Genomic DNA, 24,914 nt, shown 5'->3' on the forward strand with positions numbered 1-24,914 from the left:
CGCCGTGGCCAAAATCCTGGTGTGTGTCCCACCTTCCCAGGTACCAATCCCGCACTCTGAGGAATCATTTCTCTTCTGGGAAATCATATGGGAATACCCCTGGACACAGCTGGGGGGCGTGTCCTTCCAGCAGGAAACATCTGGAAGCCACAGGGGATAATTGGGCTCCTCTGCCTTGTGCCAGGTGGATTTTTTGGGATGATTTTTCCCTCTTCCCACAGCCAAGGTGATGCTTCCATGCTGAGCTTGGGCTGCCAAGGGTTAAAAAGCAGCTGGGCCAGGCACCCACTCACTGAGGAAAACCCCTGCCCCAAAAAAGAGTCAAAAAGGCAACTTAAACCCCAAAAGTTCATGGAAGGAGGGGAAGATGCCACTAAGAAGCAGCAAAATGAGTGGTACAAGCATTTCCTGGGGAGTCAAAAGTTCCCGCTTGGCTGCCCCATTTTGGCTGAATGAATCTGCTCTTTCTCAATTAAAAAGGGGCTTAGATTTATTTTATCTGGCTGGAAAGCAGGAGGGGTTTCTTTTCTTCACCATTTTGGGTGATCCAGGCCCAGTTATTTCCTGCTTTTCCCCCAAATTTAGCTGAGAGAGTTCAGCCAGGGGAGGCTGGTCACCAGAAGCTGCCTCCAGAGGATTTAATCACTTTTTAAACTCTCTGAACCGCATTTTGGTGATGCTCATCCATTTTTAAGACAAAAAAGACTCATTTGGGTGAGGGATTCCTGTGCCCAGAGCCTTCAGAGAGGCTCAAGAATGAACAAGGTGAGGATGAAGATGGGGAAGAAGGGGGTGGACACACAAGACAGAGCTTAGAGTGGACAACAAAATAAAAACGTGCAACTTCAACGTGGACATGAATAACGTTGGCAAACTTGTGTAGAAAAACATGGAAAGAGATCAATTTTTGATTTTGAGGCAGCAAATTTTGTCAGAGAAGGGTGTTGGCAGAAGATTAAAAAGAAGGGCTCCTGTTAAGGGCAGCAACTGTGAACTGGGCAGGTTTCTCCTTTCAGCATCTCCAGAAATCCCACAAAAACGGTTTTATACTCAGGTTTTTAACATAAAGTGGTTTTTAACTCTGGAGCTGAGCTGCTCTCCTGGAAATCTGCTGGAGACGGGGGTTGGACACGACTGGGAAGTGCTGCCAGCACGGCAGGAGGTTTGGGGGCTCCATCTCCCATTTTATTTGCATTTTCAGCCCCAGCTCCTCATCAATTAGTCAGGAATCAGAGCTGACGTTTGTAAACAGTTTGGGTGGCAAACTGGAACGGGAATTTTGGAGAAAAACACGATTTGCAGGAGGCACCTCACCTACGCCGAGCTTCCAAAATTCGTCATCAATTAACACACGAGAGCTGCTATTTATAGGAATGTCCCATCCCATCCAGCCCCCTTAGGTTTGATGTTTTTCTTTTTAAATCCCTGGAAAACACGACATGAACAATCTCAGCTGTGCACTTCCCAGCGCTGACGTCCTTCCCGAGCTGTTCCCGCAGAGAGCTCCGGATCAAATCCCGCCTGGAGGAGCCTCCCTTTGGATGCTTTTCACCCACATTTGCTCACATTCCCCTTGAAGGAACGAAAATCCTCCAAAAAAAACCTCTCTGCCTTCCCAAATTCTCACTCTTTGCCACCCCAAGAGCAGCCCAGATTTGCCGGATGGGATCGACGGATGGGATGGACTCCCAGCTCCAAGGAGATTTTAAGGAGCTGTAAATAATCCTGACTCCACCACATTTCCCCGGGATTTATCCATGCCAACAGCCCAGGGAAAGCCCTGGAGCAGAGGGCAGGGCTGTGTGGAGCCCAGATCCCTGCAGAGGGCACAGCATCCCCACGGATGGGAAGGCCGGGAGCTGCTCCGCTCCCCCGCATTCCCGGGAATGGAGACGGGTTTCTATTTCAGTCCTTTGCCAGCAGCAAAACGACAAGAAACATTTCCTGTTTGTTTTCTCCCCCTCTCGCTGCAATCAGGAGATGGCCAAATTAGCGTTGTCCTAATTAGCCCTCAGCAGGTGCCAAAGCCAGGAATGGCAAAGGAAGGAAGGAAGGACCCGTCAGGTTCAAGCCAAACAAAATCAAATCCATTGTTTGGCTCCAGGCAGGGAGGTTTTGGGTGAAAAAAGGAATATTTTGGACAATGGCACACGAGCAGTTTCTGATTTAGGGGGGTGTTCAGACAAAGTTTAGCCTCTGCTCACTGCTATTGTAAAAAAAAAAAAAAAAAAAAAAAAAGATAATAATGATGATGATGATGAGCCTGCTTGCCGGATGAAGTTTTTCCTGAATAAAACCAGGCAATGGGAAGTAATTTCTTGGTCAGGAAGCACAAGGGCTTTTTCAGGCTCGAAAGGGGATGGAGGGGATGATGTAGAGCAGCTATTCCAGCCCACATTCCTGCAGCATCTTGTAGTGGTTTTTAATGGAATTATTTGTCCCCATGGGATGAGGCACGATCCTGGTTTTCCTGTCCAGGAGGGCCGTTTTACAGATGGATAACTGGGATGTCCTTAGAAGTTATTTATTGATATTTACCCAGGAAATCTCTGATAAATCAAGGACTTGAAGGGTTTAACAACAAACCTATCCATGGCCAGTGGGATTGTGGTGCCTTGGTCTTCCATGCTTTGGTTGGGGATGGATCATCCCAAAATGCCAGTGGGACAAGGACACAGCCATTTGGTGACTCCCCGTCAGTTTACAGAATTGTTTTGGGAAACTTTGACCAAACGCAGTGTGTGGATTCCTGTGGTTACTGATTCCTAAAATCATGGAATGATTTAGGTTGGGAAAGACCTCTAGATGGAATCCAACCACTCCCAGCACTGCCAAGGCCACCCATGTCCCCAGGTGCCACATCCACAGGGATTTAAATCCCCCCAGGGATGGGGACTGCACCCCTGCCCTGGCAGCTCCTTCCAATGCCTGACCAATGTTTCAGGGAAGAGATTTTTCCTGATTTCCAATCTAAATCTCTGCTGGTGCAGCTTATGGCAATTTCCTCTCATCCTGAAATTCCTGAAGTGCCACGAGAGCTGAATACCCAAATCTCAACAGAATCAATTCACATAAAGCTGAATTCCTTGCAGAAGTTCAAATGAAGAATCTGAATTACTTTACCAGGGAGCAAAAGGCACATTCAGCCATTTGTTTTTAAAGAGGACACTTCAGACTCTCAGTGGCCAACCTGAGGTCATGTTTAATAATGGAATTATGGAATGGTTTGGGTTGGAAGGGACCATCCAGTGCCACCCTGCCATGGCAGGGACACCTCCCAGTGTCCCAAAGTGTCCAGCCTGGCCTTAGGCACTGCAGGGATCAGGGGCAGCCCCAGCTGCTCTGGCAATTCCAGCCCAGCCAGCAATTCCTCATGGCCAAGATCCCATCCATGGCTGCCCTCTGGCACTGGCAGCCATTCCCTGGCTCCTGTCCCTTGTCTCCAGTCCCTCTGCAGCTCTCCTGGAGCCCCTGCAGGCCCTGCGAGGTCTCATCCTGCCCGCTTAAGGGAAGAACTGGAGCAGTTCCTCAGCTCTACCAACACTGCCATCCACATCTCAAGACCCTAAACCACTTTGTGATGTGGATAAATCCACCAGGGAAACCACGACTCCCCATATTCCACTGACCATTATTGCAGCTTTTTTATCCCTAGAAGGAAACACCCTTGGCCACTTCAGCAGAAACAATTCAAGAAGCAACTCCTGACCACTGCTGGCAGAACAGATGTCTCAGGCTGGGAATGGGAATGTGTGTGTTCTGTTCCCATCTGTCAGAGCTGGAGCAGTTCTCTCTGTCCACGGGGCAGTTTTCTTTATCTCTCCCACAGCCAATCCTCCCTCCAGGAGATCTCTGCTCTCCATGGCCACTGAGTGTCCCTGCAGGGCTGATCCAATTCCAGCATCCCATGGGGAGATGCTCCGCCCAGGGCAGGAGCCAAGCATTCCTACCTGGATCCAATCTGAGCCTGGAACAGCACAGCAGCCTTTGCCCACTGCATTCCCAGAGGAGCAGCTTTCTCCTGCCCTGCATTCCCAGAGGAAGAGCAGGCCCATCTCCAGCAGCCTGGAGCTGCAGAGGAAAACTGCAGCCTTGTGCAGGATCCCTGCTCCAGCAGAAGCACAGCTGGCACTGCAGGAGGGCTGAGCCCCCACGGGATGGGACTGTGCCACCCCCCTGACCCAGAGTGGGGCAGGTTGGATTCTGACTCTATCCATGTTTTTTTTGTTGTTTGTACTATTGCATTTGTATTTTTAATTTTCCTAGTAAAGAACTGTTATTCCTACTCCCATATCTTTGCCTGAGAGCCCCTTAATTTCAAAATTATAACAACTCAGAGGGAGGGGTTTACATTTTCCATGTCAGGGGAGGCTCCTGCCTTCCTCAGCAGTTCCTTTCAGACCAAGCCAAGCCCAAAGAGCAGGAATCCCCGGGCTGTACCTGTAGGCCAGGGTGCAGGTGTCCTTGTACTCCTGCAGCTTCACACACACCATGTTGAGGAACTGGTCCGAGTAGGCGCTCAGGTCGTGCATGAGGTCCATCAGGTCCTGCACTGTCTTCTCCACGATCACCGTGCTCTGGGGAGGGACAAAAACCCAGGTGTGAGCAGCAGCTTGGTGACGTTCACCTCAGCCCCCTCCTGCTTTGTTGATTTTTGTCACAAACGTGCAGCTGATGCTCTGCCAGCGGCTCCTGAGAGGATGAAGAAATGAGGGAAAGGAAAAACTGGGCAAGGAAAGGAGGAAAGGGGTTAAAGAGTTGGAATATCAGCTTGGAAAGTTTGGGTTTCTGAGCCACTTCCTGGAGTTCACCAGGTCTTTCCTCCATTAGGTGAAACCTCAAAAGGCAAAAATGTGATTTTTAGCAGGACACACAGCCCCACGTGCCGCTCCACGTCCTACAGGTCCTGAAATTACTGAGGTCATTGTTACTGTGATATCTTCTGAAAAATTCTTTTGCCAAGATTTTTTTTCCTTAGGAAGCTAAGAAGGATCAGAAAAGAATGAAAACAAAAATTACATGATTGCTTTGGAATGTGATTTGGAAGTTGCTTATTAACAGGTGTATGGTTGATTGGTTTTGTGTGAATTGTTTTTACTTAATGACCAATCAAAGCTGGCTGTGTCAGACTCTTTGAGTCAGTCATGGATTTTTAATATTTATTCTTGTTATGCTTTTTGATGTATTTTTTCCCCTATAGTTTAGTATAGTTTTAGTATAGCATAATATAATATAATATAATATAATATAATATAATATAATATAATATAATATAATATAATATAATATAATATAATATAATATAATATAATATAATATAATATATAATATAATATAATATAATATAATATATATAATATAAATAATATAATAAAAATAATATAATAAAAATAATAAGTATAATAGAAATAATATAATATAATATAATATGATATAATATAATATAATATAATATAATATAAATGATAGAATAAAATAAATAGAATAAATATAATAGAATATATATAATATAATATAATATAATATAATATAATATAATATAATATAATATAATATAATATAATATAAATAATATAATAAAAATGATAGAATAAATATAATAGAATAAAATAAATAGAATAAGTATAAAATATAATATAATATAATATAATATAATATAATATAATATAATATAATATAATATAATATAATATAATATAATATATTATAATATATCAACTTTCCAAGATCGTGGAGTTTGATTTATTCCTTCTTTCATCTTGAGACCCTCACAAACACAACAGGTAATTACTGAGGTAATTACTGAGGTAATTACTGAGGCAGAGACCTCCCAGACCTTTGATCAACCCTGCCACCCCAAATAGAACCCAGAGTGACACCAAAACCCCGATGAGCAGGTTTGGTCTCCTCCAGGCTGCAGGAGGGACCATACATCCAACAAAGTCCAAGATTTCAACAGCTCCGTAGGAATTCTGGGATTTCTGCGGCCCCCCAGGGTGGCTTGGCACAGTTTGTATTTACTTTGCCCACTGTGTTTGGTTTTGTTGCTGCAAACAAGGCCATAAATATCTAATAAATAATGTGCTGAGGGATTAAAGTCACCACTGATCCCTCAGGAATAAGAGAGGGGAGAAAACCCTCCCCAGCTCAGAAGCAACACAGAAGACAAAAGCAATTCCTTTCCTTTTTGTGTGGATAATCTGATTTTGCCTTTTCCAGTAGGATTTCAGTGGTGGGAGGAGGGTGGGGTGTCCAGCAGATCCATGGAATCAAGTGAGATCCTGCAGCTTCCCAGGAGCAGGAATCCCCCTGTGACCCCTCCTGGGCTGGACACAAAACCACACCAGGAGGAACCAAACCTGGCCAGCCAATTTAAATTTCTTTTCACTCAGCTGTTGGAAAAAAAACAACTCAAAAACCCATGAGTGATGTTAAAACCAGAAAGTATTGTGGTTTTTATGGAGTTTTTCCCACTTTTTTTCCTCAACACCATTAAAATTCCAGGAAAGCTCCTGCCGGGATCTGGATTTTAGAATAAACCCTACTGATTTAAAGGGAGCACAAAGCTACTTGAATGATTTAAAAATAAATAAATAGAAAGGAGAAGAAAGGGAATTACCACATGAAAGAAGGCACGGCCAGACACATAATGGCCATTTCCCTGAGACATCTCAGCCTTCCCCAGCGCCCTGCTGCCACCTCGGCAGGGGACACCCTGTCTGAGGAGCCCTTGGGACAGCTGCCCTCGTCAGCTGGGGCTGCTCAAAGCCCCCAAAAATGAAAGGCAGCTCGCACATCATCCCAGAGCCACCATCCCGGTGCCTCTGCCCCATCTGGACTCGTTAGCAGCAGACGGATGGGATCAAAGCTTAATTTGAGGCACTCCAATGGAGCCTGTTAAAAAATAAAATAAAATAAAATAAAATAAAATAAAATAAAATAAAATAAAATAAAATAAAATAAAATAAAATAAAATAAAATAAAATATAAAATAAAATAAAATAAAATAATAAAATAAAAAAATAAAATAAAATAAAATAAAAAATATAAAATAAAATAAAATAAAATAAAATAAAATAATAAAATAATAAAATAAAATAAAATAAAATAAAATAAAAAATAAAATAATAAAATAAAATAAAATAATAAAATAAAATAAAATAAAATAATAAAAAAATAAAATAAAATAAAATAATAATAAAAAAATAAAATGAAATAAAATAAAATAAAATAAAATAAAATAAAATTAAAATAAAATAAAATAAAATAAAATAAAATAATAAAATAAAAAATAATAAAATAAAATAAAATAAAATAAAATAAAATAATAAAATAAAAAATAAAATAAAATAAAATAAAATAAAATAAAATAAAATAAAATAAAACCCAACTAACAAGGAAACTCATCCCAGAACAATATGCAGCCCCTCACACCTGAATCACGCCGAGGGGATGCTTCATTACTCCTCCAGCAAGGCTTTCAAAGGCTGCTAAAAATAAAAAGAAATTCCTCCTGACGCCCTCCTGTCCCTCAGCTGTGGTGGGGGATGAGGATGAAACACAGAGCACGGCTGGTTGTTGACACTGTGGGGCTGGTCTTTAATGGGATTTGCAAATATTTGCCATTATCCCTCGATGTGCTCCTTGTTCCCAGCTGGGCTGGAGCTGCAGGGCAGGCAGAGCTCCTGCTCTGGCTGCGGGCTGGCACACAACAGGCAGACATTGTCCCAGCCATAAATGGAATTTATATATTCCACGTATAATGGAATATACAATATGGGTATAATAATATATTAATATATATAATAATATATATTAATATATAATAATATAATAGTCCAATTTATGTATATATGGATATTATATATATATGTATTACCCCAATATATTGGAATATATACATATAAAATATATTATATATATAATATATATAATGTATTGTATATACAATATATATTATATATTATATATATTATATACACTATATATTGTATATGTTATATATATAATCCTTATATATACACATACTATATATATTGTATATATTTTATATATAAATCCCTATATATATACATACTATATATATAGTATATATTTTATATATATAATCCATATATATATATATATATATGAATATATATGTATATATATGAATATATAAATTCCATTTATATTCTGGAGGTATTATTCCAGCCATTCCTTTGGGATTATTGCCCTGTGGAAGAGGGTTAAAAATTGCTGGAGAAACAGAGCACTGGAGGTAAAATAATGCAGTTTTCTATTTAAGGGTTCCTTAAAAACACAATTTCAGGACAATAAAAGTGGTTTTCAACGAGTCCTCGGCAGGCAGAAATTCAAACCTCCAAAACTTTCAGCTTTGCACAGAATCAGAGAACAATTTGGGCTGGAAGAGGATTTAAATCCATCCAATGCCACCCCTGCCAGGGGCAGGGACACCTCCCACCATCCCAGGTTATTCCAAGTCCTGTCCAACCTGGCCTGGGACATTTCCAGAGATGAGAAATGCATAATTTCGTTTTCTACCTCCTTGGTGAGGAGCACTTGGATTAGAGGAACAATCTTCCTCCTCCATTTTTTTATATTTTAATTTTTTTCTGCAGAAATCACAGCTTTTCCCATGCCTTGGGAGGGAGAACCTCCATTCCCTGGGGAAAGCAGACAAAAGATGGGAATATCCTGCTCAGAAATGTCTTCACCAAAACACAGCAGATGGAGGACGAGACCTTGGAACCAGAAAAGTCAATTTTTCCTTGATTATTACCCATCACAAAATATCTCCTCGAGATGCCTTGGCAGAGGAAGGCACCAAATGAGACTGAAAGGAGAAGAATTAATAAAGCCTGATTTAATTTTTAAGCTGGAGTTTAGCTGACCCCTCACAATTTTTGAGCACCAAGAAGGGCCCAGCTGTAATTAAAGCAGGAGAGGAGAAAGTTTTCAAAGCTCTTCAGGCTCAGTGCTGAGCCACAGCTCTGCATTTGGGACCATTCCCAAAGGGACAAATTTAAATTTTTTAACCTCAAAGACCTGCCCAGGTATTTAATAAATAAATATCTAATAAATATCAAGTGCTAATAAATATCAAGTGCTGTCAGTGCCTTGGAGGGCAGTGGGAAAGGGAGAGAAAAACTGGGGCTTTTTGCCCAAATTTCTCCCAAAAATGGAAAAACTCGGACTAAATGAGCAGAGTCAGAAATGGGAACCACTGAAACCTGAAAAGCAGGAGCTAGGGAGTTATATTGCCTGGAATTTTGGGATAAATGGGTGGTTTGGTGCTCTTTGGTGGCTCTAAAATAGCCAACACCAGCCCTGAGGCCACAGGAGGGGGAATGGGAAGAGTTGGATCCATCAGGGAGCCAACCTGGAGCCCTATTCCAGCACCAACACTGAAATAAAAGAGTAAAACAATGAAATAGAGGAGTAAAACCAACTAAATTCAGGTTTTTTTAGTTAACAGAGGAAAGAGGAGAATCTAAGTTCCCTCTTCCACTGATCAGTGGTCATCCCACGTGGAGTGGCAACACCCTTTTCCCAATTTTCTTTCTGGCCTGTGACATTGGAATCCTTTCCAAGCTCCTTCCAGGTTTTACAAAGGGCTGGAGTTTTTAGAATGCATCAAATCCATTCAAAATCCAGTGTTTAGCAGCAAAATCTCTTTTTACAGTCTCCAATCTGACAGCCTGCTTTCCTCTCCAGCCTTTTTCCAGGAAAATCCATTATTCCAGTAACAGTTTTTTGCCCATTTCTATGGTTAAACTACAACTTTGCTTCCCAAATGCTCCTAACTCCAAGGGATTATTTCTTTTTTTTTCAATGCAGGTGATATTTTAATTTTTATGGGATTTATCCTGAGTGAATTCACCCCATGGATGTGAGCCCAGGGTCTGCTGGAATTCTCTCCCTGCTTTAAATGTGATGCTGCAGGAGCCAAATGAGTGCACAAACAAGGTCTTGGATAAATCTTATTTACCTGGCACTGTGTGATCCAGGAAAGCTTTGCTCCAGTGAACTGGAATATTGATGAAGAGCAAAATGTACATTTGTTTTTTTTTGTTTTTTTTTTTTTTTTTTTTTTTAAAGAGAACATGAACCGTAAAATCTGCTCATTGCTGCATTACTGTGGCCATGCAGAAGAGTTTCCCTCTTTAAACACTCTATTCAATATTTGGGACACAAAGTTAACATTTCGTGGGGCCAGCCCTGCACAAGCCCAGTAAATGCAGAATAAATCAGCCCCTGTTGAAGCTCAGAGCTGCCACGAGGGTTTGCAAGGATTCAAAAATAAATCAGCAGCTCTGTCATTTCAAATTCTACCCACAGAGCTGAAACACTCGTGGCTTTTCTGGAATATCAGAGGCCAAATCCCAAAGCTGGGGAAGAGGAGGCACAAGGATGGGCTGTCGGTGGGAGGGGGATTTTCATCACAATCTTTGTTAAATTGGAGATAAACTTCTGCTCCAGGTCGGGCATCTTTCCTTAGAAAGATTCCATGGAATGGTTTGGGTGGGAAGGTGCTGGAAGCCTGGATTCTGAGAATTCCAGCCTCTCTGTGCTGCAGGCTCTGAGCCCCAGGAGAACTCTGCACTGAGCTGAGGCCCTGGAGAAGCTTCCAGAATGGAATGGCAGAGCTGGGATTGTGGCTGTGCAGTTTGATAGAAGTGTGTGATACCACAGGGTGGAAACTTAAATATTTCACTGTATTCTAAACTCTTAAACTCTATAAAACAAGATGGGGGTTTGGGGCAGTGGCTGCTCCTTCTTCTCCACCTTCTCCTCCATGGGTTTGGGTGCTTTTGTGTCATTGGATAAAGAATTCCCACATTGCAGGCACGGGTGGTTGGTTATTGACTTAAAAGTAAAAATAATTTAGATGTAATTTCTTAATTGGACAGTTTATCCTTTAAAAGCCTTGTAGAGAGAGAGAGATTTGACTCAATTATTTTAGTTTAGATTTGACTCAATTTTTTTTAGTTTATTAGAATGAAGTGCTGTGGAACTCACAGTTTGTGAGACTGTATAATAAATATCTGAGAATGAACAAAAAATACCATTTCACACATTTAATCCTGACCCTAACAAAAAGAAGTTAAGACTCAACAGGAAGGGACCTTCAGGATCACCCAGAGCCACCCCTGCCATGGCAGGGACACCTCCCCTGTCCCAGGCTGCTCCAACCCTTCCTTGGGCACTGCAGGGATCAGGGGCAGCCCCAGCTGCTCTGGCAATTCCAGCCCAGCCAGCAATTCCTCATGGCCAAGATCCCATCCATGGCTGCCCTCTGGCACTGGCAGCCATTCCCTGGCTCCTGTCCCTTGTCCCCAGTCCCTCTGCAGCTCTCCTGGAGCCCCTGCAATGTGCTGGAAGCTCTCCCTGCACCCTTCCCTTCTCCAGGGAACATTCCCAGCTCTCCCAGCCTGGCTGCATTTCCCAAATTTCCAATTAAACTGAGTCCCTTCCCACAGAACCCCATAACCATCCAACTTCTCCCTGCATGGAATTTCAGGCAGGACATGGATTCACCCCTGGGCTGCAGCTCAGCTCTTCCCCACTGCCCTCAGTTTGAAGTGTGGTGTTCACTCCAGTGGATAGATAGAAGGCAGGAGTCTAGAGATAGTGGTGAAAGTAATCTCACCCCTAAAGAGTTACAGCTGTGCAGAAGAGAAGGAGTCAGTGCTCTGAGAAGCTGCCCATGAGAAACCACCGAGAAGGTATGAAACCTTTGCAATAAGATAACAACAACTGGTGACCCCGACGTGATCAAGGACTCAGGATGGTGCTGGGTTCCCCCTGAATGGCAGTGTGTGCAGCAGGACACAAGCCGTGTGACAAAAGTGGCAAATGGCATGGCCACAGCAGCAGGGGGTGCCTCAGCAATAGCATGGCCCCTGAGGAGTACGCGGGAAGGTTTGCTAAGTCACTGCAACATGAGCACTGGAACAACAGCAACATGGAGCTTTGAGAGGCAGAGTCAGAGCTGCACAGACAACATGTAAGAGAAGCCTTCTAAAATTGTATAGTGGCCATCTCCACAGTAACCCAACGTGATTGGGAGTGGGCTGCAGGGTGAGGTGCAGCCGGAGATGGAGCCCAGCATAGCAATGAGAGCAGCAGAGCAGCTGCCTGATCTGGACCTGACAGATTTCGACACCTGATGTACAGGTGAGCCGCTGGGGACACAATGAGAAATAACATATGGAGTGCACAGACAACGTGTAAGAGAAGCCTTTAAAAATTGTATAGTGGCCATCTCCACAGTAACCCAACGTGATTGGGAGTGGGCTGCAGGGCAAGGTGCAGCTGGAGATGGAGCCCAGTGTAGCATTGAGAGCAGCAGGGGAAGCTGCCTGATCTGGACCTGACAGATTTTGACACCTGAGGTACAGGTGAGCCACTGGGGACACAATGAGAAATAACATATCGAGTGCTGAACAGATTGTTTGTTTGATATACATGGAAAAAAAAAAAAAGGAAAAAAAAAACACACAAAAAAAAAAGAAGGAAAAAAAATAAAGAGAAACCACCAAACTGTGATATTCCATAAGCATAAGTTGTACAGCTGTGGATATTGTCAATAATCAAAGTAACTTTGTAATTAAAAGAAAAGGGGGAATTGTGGATAGATAGAAGGCAGGAGACTAGAGATAATGGTCAAAGTAATCTCACCCTTAAAGAGTTACAGCTGTGCTAATTATCAAGCATGAAGAACAAGCCTGCCCTTAGTAGGTGACAGCTGGATCCAGTTAAGAGGGGTATTATAGAAGAGCAGGTTGGCTGATTGAGTGGGGAGGTGGAGTTTGTTGGCTGTGCAGAAGAGAAGGAGTCAGTGCTGTGAGGAGCTGCCTATGAGAAACCACCGAGAAGGTATGAAACCTTTGTAATAAAATAACAACACACTCCCATCAACTTCAGCTTGTTTCTCCTGGCAGAAATGAATTTTGCCACTGTCAAGACAGGAAAATGGGACTGGACAACTCCACATGGAAAGTTTTTCCATGGAGAAATGTTCCATTCAACTGTTCTTTGTAGCCCTGATGACCTGGAGTTGCCTCTCATGACACTTTGATGATATTTGCACAGAAAAGGGTAAAAAACCCTTTCCTTTGTTACCTCCTGAACACCTGTGACATTGGAATCCTTTCCAAGATCCTTTTTTTAGCTCATTCCAGACTTCCCAGGCAGCCATGAGGAGATCCAGCAGATGGGAGCTGAAGCTGGATCACAGGAGAGCAGAAATGAGCTCTGTGTCCCTCAATTAACCACAGGAACAGCTGGCTGAGCTGGATTCTTCATCTCAAAACCAAGCCCAGGTGCTTTCCTGGGAGAGCTGCCACATTCCCAATGGAATGATGGACTTGATGAGGAAATCACTGGGTGGAGAAGTCACTGGGTGAACTTTGCTGGCAGATCTGGTGAATTTATTCTGATTTTGAGCTCAAATTCCACAGGAAAAGACGCCCAAGTGATCTTAAAAACCCCAATCCACCAAAATGGGAGCTCTGATTCTGGAATATCTAAAAGTGGTGGCATTTTATTCTCCAGCACCATCAAAGTGAATCTGTCCGCCCAAAACACACCAGAACTGTTCAAATCTCCTGAATTCCCCCCAAAACGGGAATTCTCAGCACATCAACCCTTAGCCAGCACCCAGGAGCTTCCCAGCATCCCAAAAAGGGGCTGGATCCCAGCAGGATCAAGGTCAAGGTTGGAAAAGACCTCTCAGATCACTGAGTCCAACCACCAGCCATGGCCACCACCAAACCATGTCCCAAGTGCCACCTCCACAAGGTTTTTTAACCCTTCCAGGGATGGGGACTCCACCACTTCCCTGGGCAGCTGTGCCAGGGCTGGACAATCCAAGAATTCCCTGCCAAGGTGCTCTCAACGCCTCCAAAAATCCAGCTGGACTGGAAGTATCCACGTGAGGAGATGCCTTTCCATAATCTTCAAACCAATACATCCCTGATCCCAAGCTGGCTCCTAACCCAAACTTAAAAAGCAGGGAATAGGAAAACTGTCACTTGGACGAGGATTTTCTGTCCTTTATTCCCAATTCAGGTGCAGCGCAGAGGAGCAGGGAAGGGAAAATTTGGTTGGACACAGGGGGGAAGTTTGTGACAGCCCCAACTTCCAGCCATTATTGACATTATTCCCCCACTGGAGACACTGAAATGCTCCTGGGATGATCCAGCAGCCCCAGCATAATCAGGAATATCAGTGCCTTGGCAGGGAGATGGACGGGATCATTTAATTGGTCTTTTGTATCTCTCCCTTCTCTGATCCCGCTGAGTTCTGGAGCTATTATTAAAGGCATTTTTTAAGGTATTTTAATTTACTCCTCCAAATGGATTCCCATCCATTCACTCCCACCAAGTGAATGTTGTCAGGGACATTAGCGAGGTGATAAAATAGCTGCAGCTTCCCGCTGCTTTTAATGTGTTACATCCACCAGAAAAGTCATTAGCTCTTAGCCTTTAATGCACCCTCTGCACTGCTGCAGAACTGTTTATCACTTACAAGTGCCAGCACGGGCCAGGCTCTCCCTTTATTAATCAATACACATTTGTGCAGGGAAAAGGGACTCGCAGCCAGTGATTCCCAGCCTGGTTTGTGCTGTAGGAGCTGGGATAAAACCACCCCTGACATTTTCACCCCCATCCCTGAGCATTCCTAGAAGTGGCTTTTGGTTTTTTTTGTTTTTTTTTTTTTTTTTTTACACAACTCCCCCAATTACAGGTGAGCTGGTGGCAAGGTGACAAATTCATTTCAGCAGTGGTGAGTGGCAGCTTTCCCTCTCCTTTGTCATCCCTGCTCTAGAACATCATTAGCAGCTGTAGCAGGGCACAAATGTAACGTGGAATTAATGATGGGGAGCAGAGCCTTCCGTATGGGAGCTCGTTTTTAATAAATGTTTTCATACAGCTGGCCCAGTTTGGAGAATAAAACCCCTCAGTGTTATTTTTATGTGCTCTGAGATCTATTTTTTTCTTCCCCCACAGTCTTGAAACGCCAGTGTTTAAAATATATTTATCTATTAAGAATGTCTTGCTGGAGGTGGTGAATATGAATGTTCAGTGATGCTCCTGGCAAGACACAGCGACCATGGTAAAGGCAGGTGAATGATGAAAAACCAAAAGAAAGTGGGAAAAAAAAACAATTCAGAAAGGTTTAGCAGGGCTGAGCTCCCAAAAGAAAATGTTGCTGTGCCCCTGGATTGGTGCTGCCCAGTGCAAAGGCTGCAATTATGATCTAAATTCAACAAAATTAATGAAAGTGCAAGAGATCACTGGAAAACAAAGGGTGACACCCAGGAATGAGGGTAAAGGCTTCAGAGGGACCCTGAGCTAGGCCAGGCCGAGCTCCTGGGCTCACAAAGAAGTCATTTCACTGAAATTAGAAGCCGATTTGTCAGATTTTGGCTTAAGTGCCTAAAAGTCTCATTTGTAGGGGTGAGAGAACACAGAGTGACCAGGCCAATGTCACCAGCAGTGACATTTTGCTATAGGGGGGATCCCAAAAGACACTCAAACCTCACCTTTATGCACCAAAATTCACCTTTATGCACCAAAATTCACACTTCTGTCTCACCCTTCATTAACCCAACTCTAATTAACGAAGAATTCTTTGTTCACCAAAGCAATCCCTGGCAAACACGGGGAGAGAGCAGAGGCCTTGCTATGGATTCATCCCTCTGAGGCATCCCAAGGGATTGTCAATCCCGTGACTGGCAGTCAAATTCACACTTTTATTTTCTGTGCATTGATTTTATGCAGGGCTAAGGCTGGGCTTAAATTTGAAGGGGAAAAATATTTCCAAGGGGAATTTCCACCCCGATTTCCACACAAGAGGCCAGAGGGTGACAATTTGGTTTTTCAGGTGTTTCTCAACAGAATGGGCAAAATTTTTCACATTTCCATCAGGACATCCCAGTGCCGGAATGCAATTTATACATAAAACCATTGGAAAGAGAGGAATTGTTTAGGGAAATGATAGGAAGGAGAAAAATTTTTTCCTCAAATCGTTTGTTCAGCAGGACTTGAATTTCAATATTTTATTGCACAGGAACAGCTGAACTCCAAGACAAGCAAGACATTGGAATTCCCAATCTCCACCTCCTCTGATTCCAAAGGATTTCAAACAAATCCAGTGCTGGGATGGAGAAATCCCAGTGCAGCCCAGCAAGGAGGAGCCTCCCAAGCACCTCCAGGCAGAACCTGATGGCTCCTCCTGCCAGGAATGACTCAAAAAGCAAAACCATTGGAAAGGGGAGGTGATGGACTCAGGGTCTCCACACAGGAACAGAACCCAAATCCTGCCAAATTTAAATTTTATACAAAATTTTATAGAACCCTTGGCATTATGCAGAGTTTCCCAAGCTGGAAGCTATGAAGAGAAGCCTTGTGTCCTGCAAAATTAAGCAGAAAAAAAAAAATTCTGTAATTTCACTTATTCTCTTGGTTTGCTTTTTTTTGCATTAAAAAAAAAATTGCATTTTTGGATTGTGGCACGAGCAGGGGTCAAATTAACCAATTTAAGGATGATTCAGGGAAAAATCCAGCCTGAATCCTGCCCCCAAAAAAGCACAGAGAGGAGAAAACTCAGGGCAGCTGCACGTGCTGGCATCACTGGCGATTTATTCAATAAATTCAGCCTTGTGCTCCCACATCAAAGCCCGAGGAGATCACAGCTCTGTCCCTGATGTCTCCAAAGGATTATCTGGAAATTCCTCGCGTGTGGAGGCAGCTCCCAGGATCCGACCCCTCGTGTTAACATGGAACTCATCAAACCTCAGTGAGCACCCCAAAACCCCGGAGATGTGGGAATGGCAAACTCAGAGCTGGGGAGACGGGAGAACAGGCAACGCCAGCCTTTGATCCTGCCAGGAGAAGCAGGAATTACAGCAAGAGATCCGTGGGCTGGGAGCAAAACTGGAATATTTTAACCCACTGTGTTCTCCTTCTGTTGTCTCTTCTTGCCTCAGGCCCCACCTGGTGACAGGTCCAAGAGTGGGGCCATTCCCAAAGGAAGATGATTCCAAGGAGGAGCCAGGATGTATCCCAGTTTCTGGAAGTAGGGATGGATTTGGAAAATGCCAGAGGCCTGCAAGGCACGTTCCCTTTCAGGCTGACCTTTTCCAGTAGGAAAGCTCGGCCACACCAGTTTAAACCAGTGTGGAAATGGGATCACTTGGAGCTGTGGTGGGGTTTCCATCCCTGGAGTGTCCAAGGAACAGCCTGGAGGTAGCATTCAGTGCTCTGGGCTGGGGACAAGGTGGGGATTGGGCACAGCTGGGACTTGATGGTCTTGGATTCTGTGGATTTCTGGGAATCTCATAGATGGGATACAGAAACTCCCAAAGCAATCCCAGAATGGTTTGGGTTCCAAGGAACCTTCAAGCCCATCCAGTGCCACCCCATCCATGGGCAGGGACACCTCCCAGTGTCCCAGGCTGCTCCAGCCCCAGTGTCCAGCCTGGCCTTGGGCATTGCAGGGATCAGGGGCAGCCCCAGCTGCTCTGGCAATTCCAGCCCAGCCAGCAATTCCTCATTCCAAGATCCCATCCATGGCTGCCCTCTGGCACTGGCAGCCATTCCCTGTGTCCCGTCCCTGCAGACCTTGTCGTAAAGATAAATCCTGAATCACACATCAAGGACGCCTTTGCTTCCTTCAGATCCCAACTATTTTTACCACGATTTTCCCAAAGACCTGCCCATTAATCCAAAAAACCAAACCAAAACAAAACTAAAATTATTCAGCTGCACTTCACAGATTCCTGCACTAAGCACTCAGTGTTTCCACTCCCTGACCTGCTGGAAAGAAATAAAAATAACTAAGGAACTACTCAGCATTTTGGCGACCACCTGCTCCTAACTCAGGATTTCTGTCATCCCAAAGCCCCGTGCGACGGCAAAACCCCACTCCCAAAACCCAGCAAAAGAGCAGCGTGGAAAAGAAGTTGTGTTTTCCCACCAAAAAACCACATTTTAGGAGGAATAAAGAATAAAAGACAGACTGGGAAGTGAAATACCCACTGGGCCAGCTCATTATGGGAGATATCTGATAACAGCCGTGCTGCTGCTGCTCAATCCCCGGAAGAGCCATAACGAGCAATCCCGCTTGGAAAATGGGTGGATGAGGCCATGGATTGTCCCTTCCCATGTGGAATTTGTGCATCATTTCCTGACAGAGCCATCTCCCCTTCCCAGCAGCCAGAGCTTCTCCCAGAGGCCTCCCAGGCATTTTGGGTGGCGGAGAAGGAGCGCTTTGTTTTATCGCCCGTTGTTTTCCCGTTCCTAACGACGCTCCGCTGATTGTCCTGTGGATAAATCCATTCAGTGGGATGGCCAGGGAGCCAAACTTGGCTGGGATGGAGCCATGCACACAAAGCATTCATCTATAAAGCAAACAGCAGCGCTTCCAAACCCAGCGGGGTCACCGCGCAGCCCTGCTGGGAAACGGGAATTCACCCGGCGCGGAGATCGTTTGTCTCTGGAATGTTGTCATGTTTGTTGTCATGTTTGCTGTCATATTCGCAGATGAATTCCAGGCTTTATTGGGAAGGCAGGTGGCACTCAAGATTTCTCATGGGAGAGCCCTTGGAATGCAAAGAGAGCCGAGGAGAAACGAATCTCCCGCGGATGGAAAGGCGGGAATTCATCTCCGATGTTGCAATTAACGGCAGCGAATTTCACTCAGTTTCACACAGAAAGAGCAAACTGGACTAGCTCAGTTACTACAGGGTTACTACTCAGTTACTACCAGGATACCACTCAGTTCCTGCTTTTTGTTTTATACCTATGTAGAAAAAACATTTCCTGTCTCATCCAGAAGAACACACGGCCTGATGGAGAACGTGCATCAAACAGGGAAGTGTTGGAGGAATGGGATAATATCCCATCTGGGGTCTGTACAGCGCAGGAAACAGACAACTTGGGTCCATCACTGGGCAAAAAAAAGGGAATTTTTGGGGAGGAAAGGGGAATTTTAAATATTCAGTGGTTGTTGCAACCAGCACGAGGTCAGTCTGTTTTTACAGATCTCCCACTTCAGCAGTACGAAGGTGGCTGAGGGATGTGGCGACATCAGCTTCCCAAAAGGAGTTTCCTGAGCTCTCTCCAAGTGAAGAGCCAATTAAATACCCTTTAGAAAGTTTTTTTTTTTTGTTTTTTTTTGTTTTTTGCTAAACTCTTTCCCAAGCTCCTGTCCCTCAGCAGAATCACAGCAGTTGCACAGAGCACCCTGTGTGAAAAAGGAGGATTTTTCGTCCCGAATCACACAAATCCCATCCTCACCTCCACATCCCATGAGCCATTCCCACACCCAGAGGAATTCAGAGCTGAGGATTTAGAGAGAACTCAGAGGAATTCAAAGAGAGTTTTCTGGGAAACCTCAGGGTACAAAAGTGAGGTAAAATGCTTGAGGTGGTGCTGAGCAGCTCTGTTCCACAAAAGTAAAGCATTGCTAGATCCTGAGTCCTTCCAAACCATCCTCGTTGAGACCACTCTGGGTGAGAAGAAGTTGGAAATGGCTTGTGATAAACCTGAGTCCTCTGAAAAAACACCTCAGATTTCAGTTAAATCAATATCGACCTCAAAACAAGGTTTTGTTGGTCCAGTACTCAAGAAAAATAATAAACTGGAATTCCAGAGCAAGACACAAAGTTTTTGATCAAAGCAAGATGAGGGACAGCCCAAGGAAATTAAAAATCGTCCAGTTCTGCCCCATTGCCACGGGAGGGACTCCTTCCACTATCCCAGCTTGCTCCAAGCTGGCCTTGGACACTTCCAGGGATGGAGCATCCCCAGCATCTCTTTGCTAATTGGGAGGACAGGGATTAATAATATTTTTCATTTTGCGGAGGAAAATGACAGAGCAGGAATTAAACAGGGAATGCCCAAAGAGGGTTCAACCTGTCCCTCAACACCATGTTGGACACCACCCCTAAATGATAAAAAAAATAGAGTTAAACAGAGAATTAATTAATTAATTAAACCAGTCCTGGTCAGGGCTCTCCTGTAGAGTTGTAGCATTTCCTCGATTTTCACACCCTGTAGCAGTTTTCTTTACAGGCACAAAGTCCTTAAATATTTTAATTAAAGAGTGCATCCCAATGGTGTGAATTCCCCAGGAAATCCTGGATCAGCCCCAGGAAGGCCAGACCTGGTACAATTTCATGGGGAGAGGGAAAATTTTCCCTTCTTTAAAGTGCAGCTCACACAAAACAAAAATCCCAGCACAAAAGCAAATTATTTAAAAAAAAAATACTATTCATACAGCTTTGTTTGCATGAGAGCACGCAGAGCTGTTTATTATTTTACTATTTTATTATTTTATATTTTATTTTATTTTTTATTTATTTAATTTAATTTAATTTAATTTAATTTAATTTTATTTTATTTTATTTTATTTTATTTTATTTTATTTTATTTTATTTTATTTTATTTTATTTTAATGGAAAGGCTCTATTTCCAGATTAGAACCAGGAGGGGAAACTTTTAATTTACTGCCTTCCCTCAGTTCTTTCAGATGCAAATTAGAGCTCTATGAACCTTCCAACTGCAAAGTTTACCCACTTCAGGAGGAAGATTCCAGAGACAGGGTGCCAGGAGGAATATTCCAGCAGAATGGCAGCATTCCTGCATTGTTTTTACTTTTATAATTCTGCTGTTGACAAATCCCTGCCTCCAAAATCCCAACTACTCCCACTGAACGCTGCTTGTCAGGGAGGGGCAGCCCCTGCCACGCAGAAAAAAAAAGAGCTTTTTACCTTCCCTTTCAACAATAGATTAATGTCTCTTTTGTTCTGCGCCAGAGCTGGGTGTCATATTTCAAAATGCACTTTTAAAACAGGTATAATTAAACCTCTGTGAGAAGAGGGAGGCAGAGAAATGAGCAGCCAAAGCAGGAATAAAGGCATTTTAGAGGGTGCTGGAAGGTGCCTCATCCCTCCCTCTCAGCTACAATTACATTCCACAGTGGGGGAGGGAAAAAAGGGGGAAAAAAAGTGATTATAAAAATGAACTTTTCCTGGAAAAACGAGCACGTTGTGAAAGGATGACTCCTTTGAACGGCGCAGCACTTCAAAAGGAGGATGAATTAGTGCTGACAACTCAATAAAGTAGCCATCAATTATTCAAAATGTGATGGCTCTTCTCATGCAGCACTTGTGATTAGGAAAACATTTCAAAACCCGGGAATGAGAGTTATTCTTCCTCAATGAAATGGGCCCAGGCTTCAAAACGCGAGGGAAGAAAAAAAATGGGATTTTGGAGGAGCCTGGCAGGAACACAGGGGAGTTTCTTCTCCTGGAGCCATCCATCAAGTGTTTCATGGGAGAACGTTCCAGGCTGGATTTGGGATTTATGGAGTAGAACAAGGAGAGGGAAGGGAAAAATATCTGTGATGTGAGAGGGTTACCCAAACTGCAGCTGATGGGTGCTGAGAGCCCAGCCCAACCAAAACCCCACATTTAACCAGTGGTGTGTTTAGGAACAAATATTTGGAGCAAATGTTTTGGAGCAAATATTAAACTTTCCTAGGGAAAAGAGGGTTATGGAAGAGCCAGGTTCCCCGGAGAAGTTTGTGGAAGGTTTTGATGTCCCAGGCCTGGAAGTGTCCAAGGCCAGGGCTTGGAGCAGCCTGGGATGGTGGGAGGTGTCCCAGTCCATGGCAGGGGTGGCTTTAAGGTCCCTTCTGACACAAACCATCCTGGGATTCCATGGAAGACATTCCTGGAGGAATGCTGGTGATGGAGCAACACAGCTTCATTTAAATGAAATTTATCCGACTTTGCCTTTCCACTTTCCTCCTGGAATTCCAGCTCATCCATCACCAAAACAATCCCAGAGAAGGCAAAGCGCCGGTTTAAAATTGCAGAAATCTTGGGGGAAAAAAGGAGCTGGAGGAAAAGCAGAAAACTGTGTGAGTGTCACTCCTGTGGCACTTGGATCTGTGGCTTCACGCTGGATTTTCAGCAGTGAGGAGAAGCTGCTCTGCCTCAGCATCCCGGGGCCCTGCTCTGCTGCCAGGGATTCTTAATGAGTTTGCAAACGAGGAATGTGCAGCTGGAGCTTTAGACAAGCAGGAGGGTGGCCAGGCTAAAAGGCTTCTGCTCTGGCCAGGGAGGTGACAGGGGCTGGGGCTGACACCAGCCCTGTGAGGCAAAATGAGGATTTATGAGAGCAGTGCTGCTGCTGGGGGAGCCTGGCAGGGCTCTCTGGCTAATTAAAATAATCAATCAGGGCCTGGGGGCAGATACGTGTGGTTTACTCCCAACTTCTGAGGAAAAACTGAGTGCGGGGGGGGGGAAATTAAAATAAATGGCAAGGAATGGAAAGGCAAGGAATTTATGGGTCTGGGAGTACTTGGTGAGCTGGCACTGCCGGAGTGAGGGTGAAGTTCCTTCAGGGACCCCCAGGATGGTTTGGGTTGGAAGAGACTTCAAAGCCCACCCCATCCCACCCCCTGCAAGGTGGGGACACCTTCCACCATCCCAGGGTGCTCCAAGCCCTGTCCAAGGACACTTCCAAGGATCCAGGGACAGCCAGAGCTGCTCTGGGCACCCTGTGCCAGGGGAGAACGTGGCAGAGCCATGCTGAGGTGAACAAAACACATTGGTGGCCTCAGAGAGGACCAGGATAAACGTTTATCACCCAAATCTCAGTGGAGATGCTCCAGGCCAGGCTGGATGGGGCTTGGAGCAATCTGGGATAGTGGAATGTGAAAAATGAGTTTGATTTTTATTTTTTATTTTTTATTTTTTGATTGATTTTTCGTAAATATTCAAATTAATATTATTTGTGTTGTGTTAGAAAATTATCCTGTATTAATTTTCTTAAGTAGTGTGTTAAATATAGTTTTAGGTTATAACATAATGTTAAAATAGAAACTATGGATACTTTTTTTTAAAGAGAGGACTTGCACTGGGACAGCAGCCACAGGACACCTAAATCTTTCAGAGAAAGAGAATTTATTTCTCCATTATCAGAATAAATTAACTTCTTCCTGCCTGGCTCAGCCCTGAAGAGGAAGAAGTTGAGAATGATCAGACAGAATCCTGTGTTTGAATGGAATTTATGCATCATGGATGAGCTGTATGAATATGCAACAGGCTGTTGCTTTTAAGGGTTAATCCTCTGTAAATGTGTGTCCTTTTTCCGGGCTTATTTTGCCCAGAAAGAGGTACCTGGAGTGTCCTTAACTCTTTGTTTTTATTGTCTCGTATTGTCCTCTTCCAAACTGTACAAATTTTTATTTCCCTAATTATATTACTATTTTTATAATAATTTTAATACTATTAAACTTTTAAAATGTTAAAAACTAGTGGCTGGAATTTTTCACGTGGAAGATGTCCTTGCTCATGGCAGCAGGGCTGGACTGAAAGGCCTTTAAAGGTCCCCTCCAACCCTTTAAAGTCCTTTTAAAGCCAAAATATGCCTCAGTTTAATGATTCATCACTGAGCAAACGAGGGTTATCCAGTTCCTGACCAAGTCCCACACATGACAAGGAAGAGGCATCCGGTGATTTCAGGGATTAAGGGGATCCAGAGGCCTCAAACACGGGGCTGATCCCTTCAGGTCAGACGTGCCTCACATCTGTGGGATGGGTTGTGAAGCGTGACTCCGCTTCTGCAGATCTGAGGAGGACAAAAATAATTCTAAAATAATTCTAAAATGATTCTGCCTGCCGGGGGAAAATGTCCGCACGCAACTCCCCTGCCCTGGGATGCACTGAACATGCCAGTGGAAGTTGAGTTTTTAAAATCAATTAAAACCCTGACACTCTGCCTCGAGCAATTGGGTTTGTGCAGCTCAGAGCTCCTCGGTGGAGAACTGCAGCTGACTTACACGGGAGCCTTCTGAAAGCTTCCACAAAAGGCAGGAACTGCACTCAGTGCTCCCCACCCCAGAGGAGAAATGATCTGAGGAAATATTGGAAGCAACAGGGAGAGTCAGACTCCCACCACGAGATAATTTTGTCTCTCGTTTTAAGCTAGAAAAGGAGATTTAGCACAAATTCTGCAGTCGGTGGGTTTTACCCTCTTGACATGAAACTCATAAACAAGAGCTGAAAACATCTTGGTTGTAACACCACGCCACTGCAAAAAAAACCCAAAAAACCCCTGAAATATGAGGCTCAGAACATTAAAATTGCTTTAAAATTATCCTTGAATGGGAAAAACCCCCATGGATCAGCCATTGCCTGCTCCTTAATGGATGCTGCTGGCAGGGAGCCAGCCTGGAAAGACAATTAATTTGTTTACAATAATAAATAATAACACCCAGCCTCCATCAAAGCGTGGAGCCCATCAGCATTGGTGAGACATCAAAAGCTGCTAGCTGGGACCATCCTTCTCCTTAATAACCACTCATTTTGATGGGAAGAAAACATTCCAGAAGCTCTCAGGGATGTCTCCTTGGAAAGCCACGAGTGAGTGACTCCATGCATGGAAGGGGTGCTGTGGTAATTAGCTCCAGAAAGTCGTTATCCTCCAAAACAGCTGCACGCCCCGACTTTTTAAGGAGTTTTTAAATTTTTTGGGGGGATTTTCAGCTGCTGGAGTTTGGCCAAAAAAGTATCAGGTGCATCATCCACACTGTGCTGAGATAAGAAACAACAGAGGCGTTGAAGGAAAGGAAAAATCCCACTCTGCTGCTCCAGAGGGAAGCGATTTGCATTTTTTTGGAGATGGAGCAACGGGTTTTTATGGCCAGTGACCACCTGGGTGGGAAGATTTATCACCTCGTTGAGAACCCTACAAGAACAGGCTGCAAGAAGCTGTCCAGGCACTTGTAGCCTAATTTAGGATCGATTTAAACAATTACAGCCTGAAATTTAATGCCGAATAATTTTGAGACGAATGAGTTTCACGGTGATTCAAAGGAAAAGGGTTTCA

The 24,914-nt window shown here is 43.9% G+C and overlaps 1 protein-coding gene across 2 annotated transcripts in view; it reads right to left on the bottom strand.

Moving 5' to 3' along the window:
* The window catches only part of EXOC4 (exocyst complex component 4), a 326,179-nt gene that overhangs the window by 58,387 nt on the left and 242,878 nt on the right, over positions 1-24,914 (bottom strand). For both annotated transcript variants that reach the window (XM_064421658.1, XM_064421659.1), the window contains exon 12: positions 4,441-4,577. In XM_064421658.1, coding sequence (XP_064277728.1) covers positions 4,441-4,577 — 137 coding nt within the window. The remainder of the gene's footprint in view (positions 1-4,440; positions 4,578-24,914) is intronic.

This window comes from Passer domesticus, chromosome 5 (genome assembly GCF_036417665.1).
Source record: "Passer domesticus isolate bPasDom1 chromosome 5, bPasDom1.hap1, whole genome shotgun sequence".
In the NCBI taxonomy this organism is placed as follows: Eukaryota; Metazoa; Chordata; class Aves; order Passeriformes; family Passeridae; genus Passer; species Passer domesticus.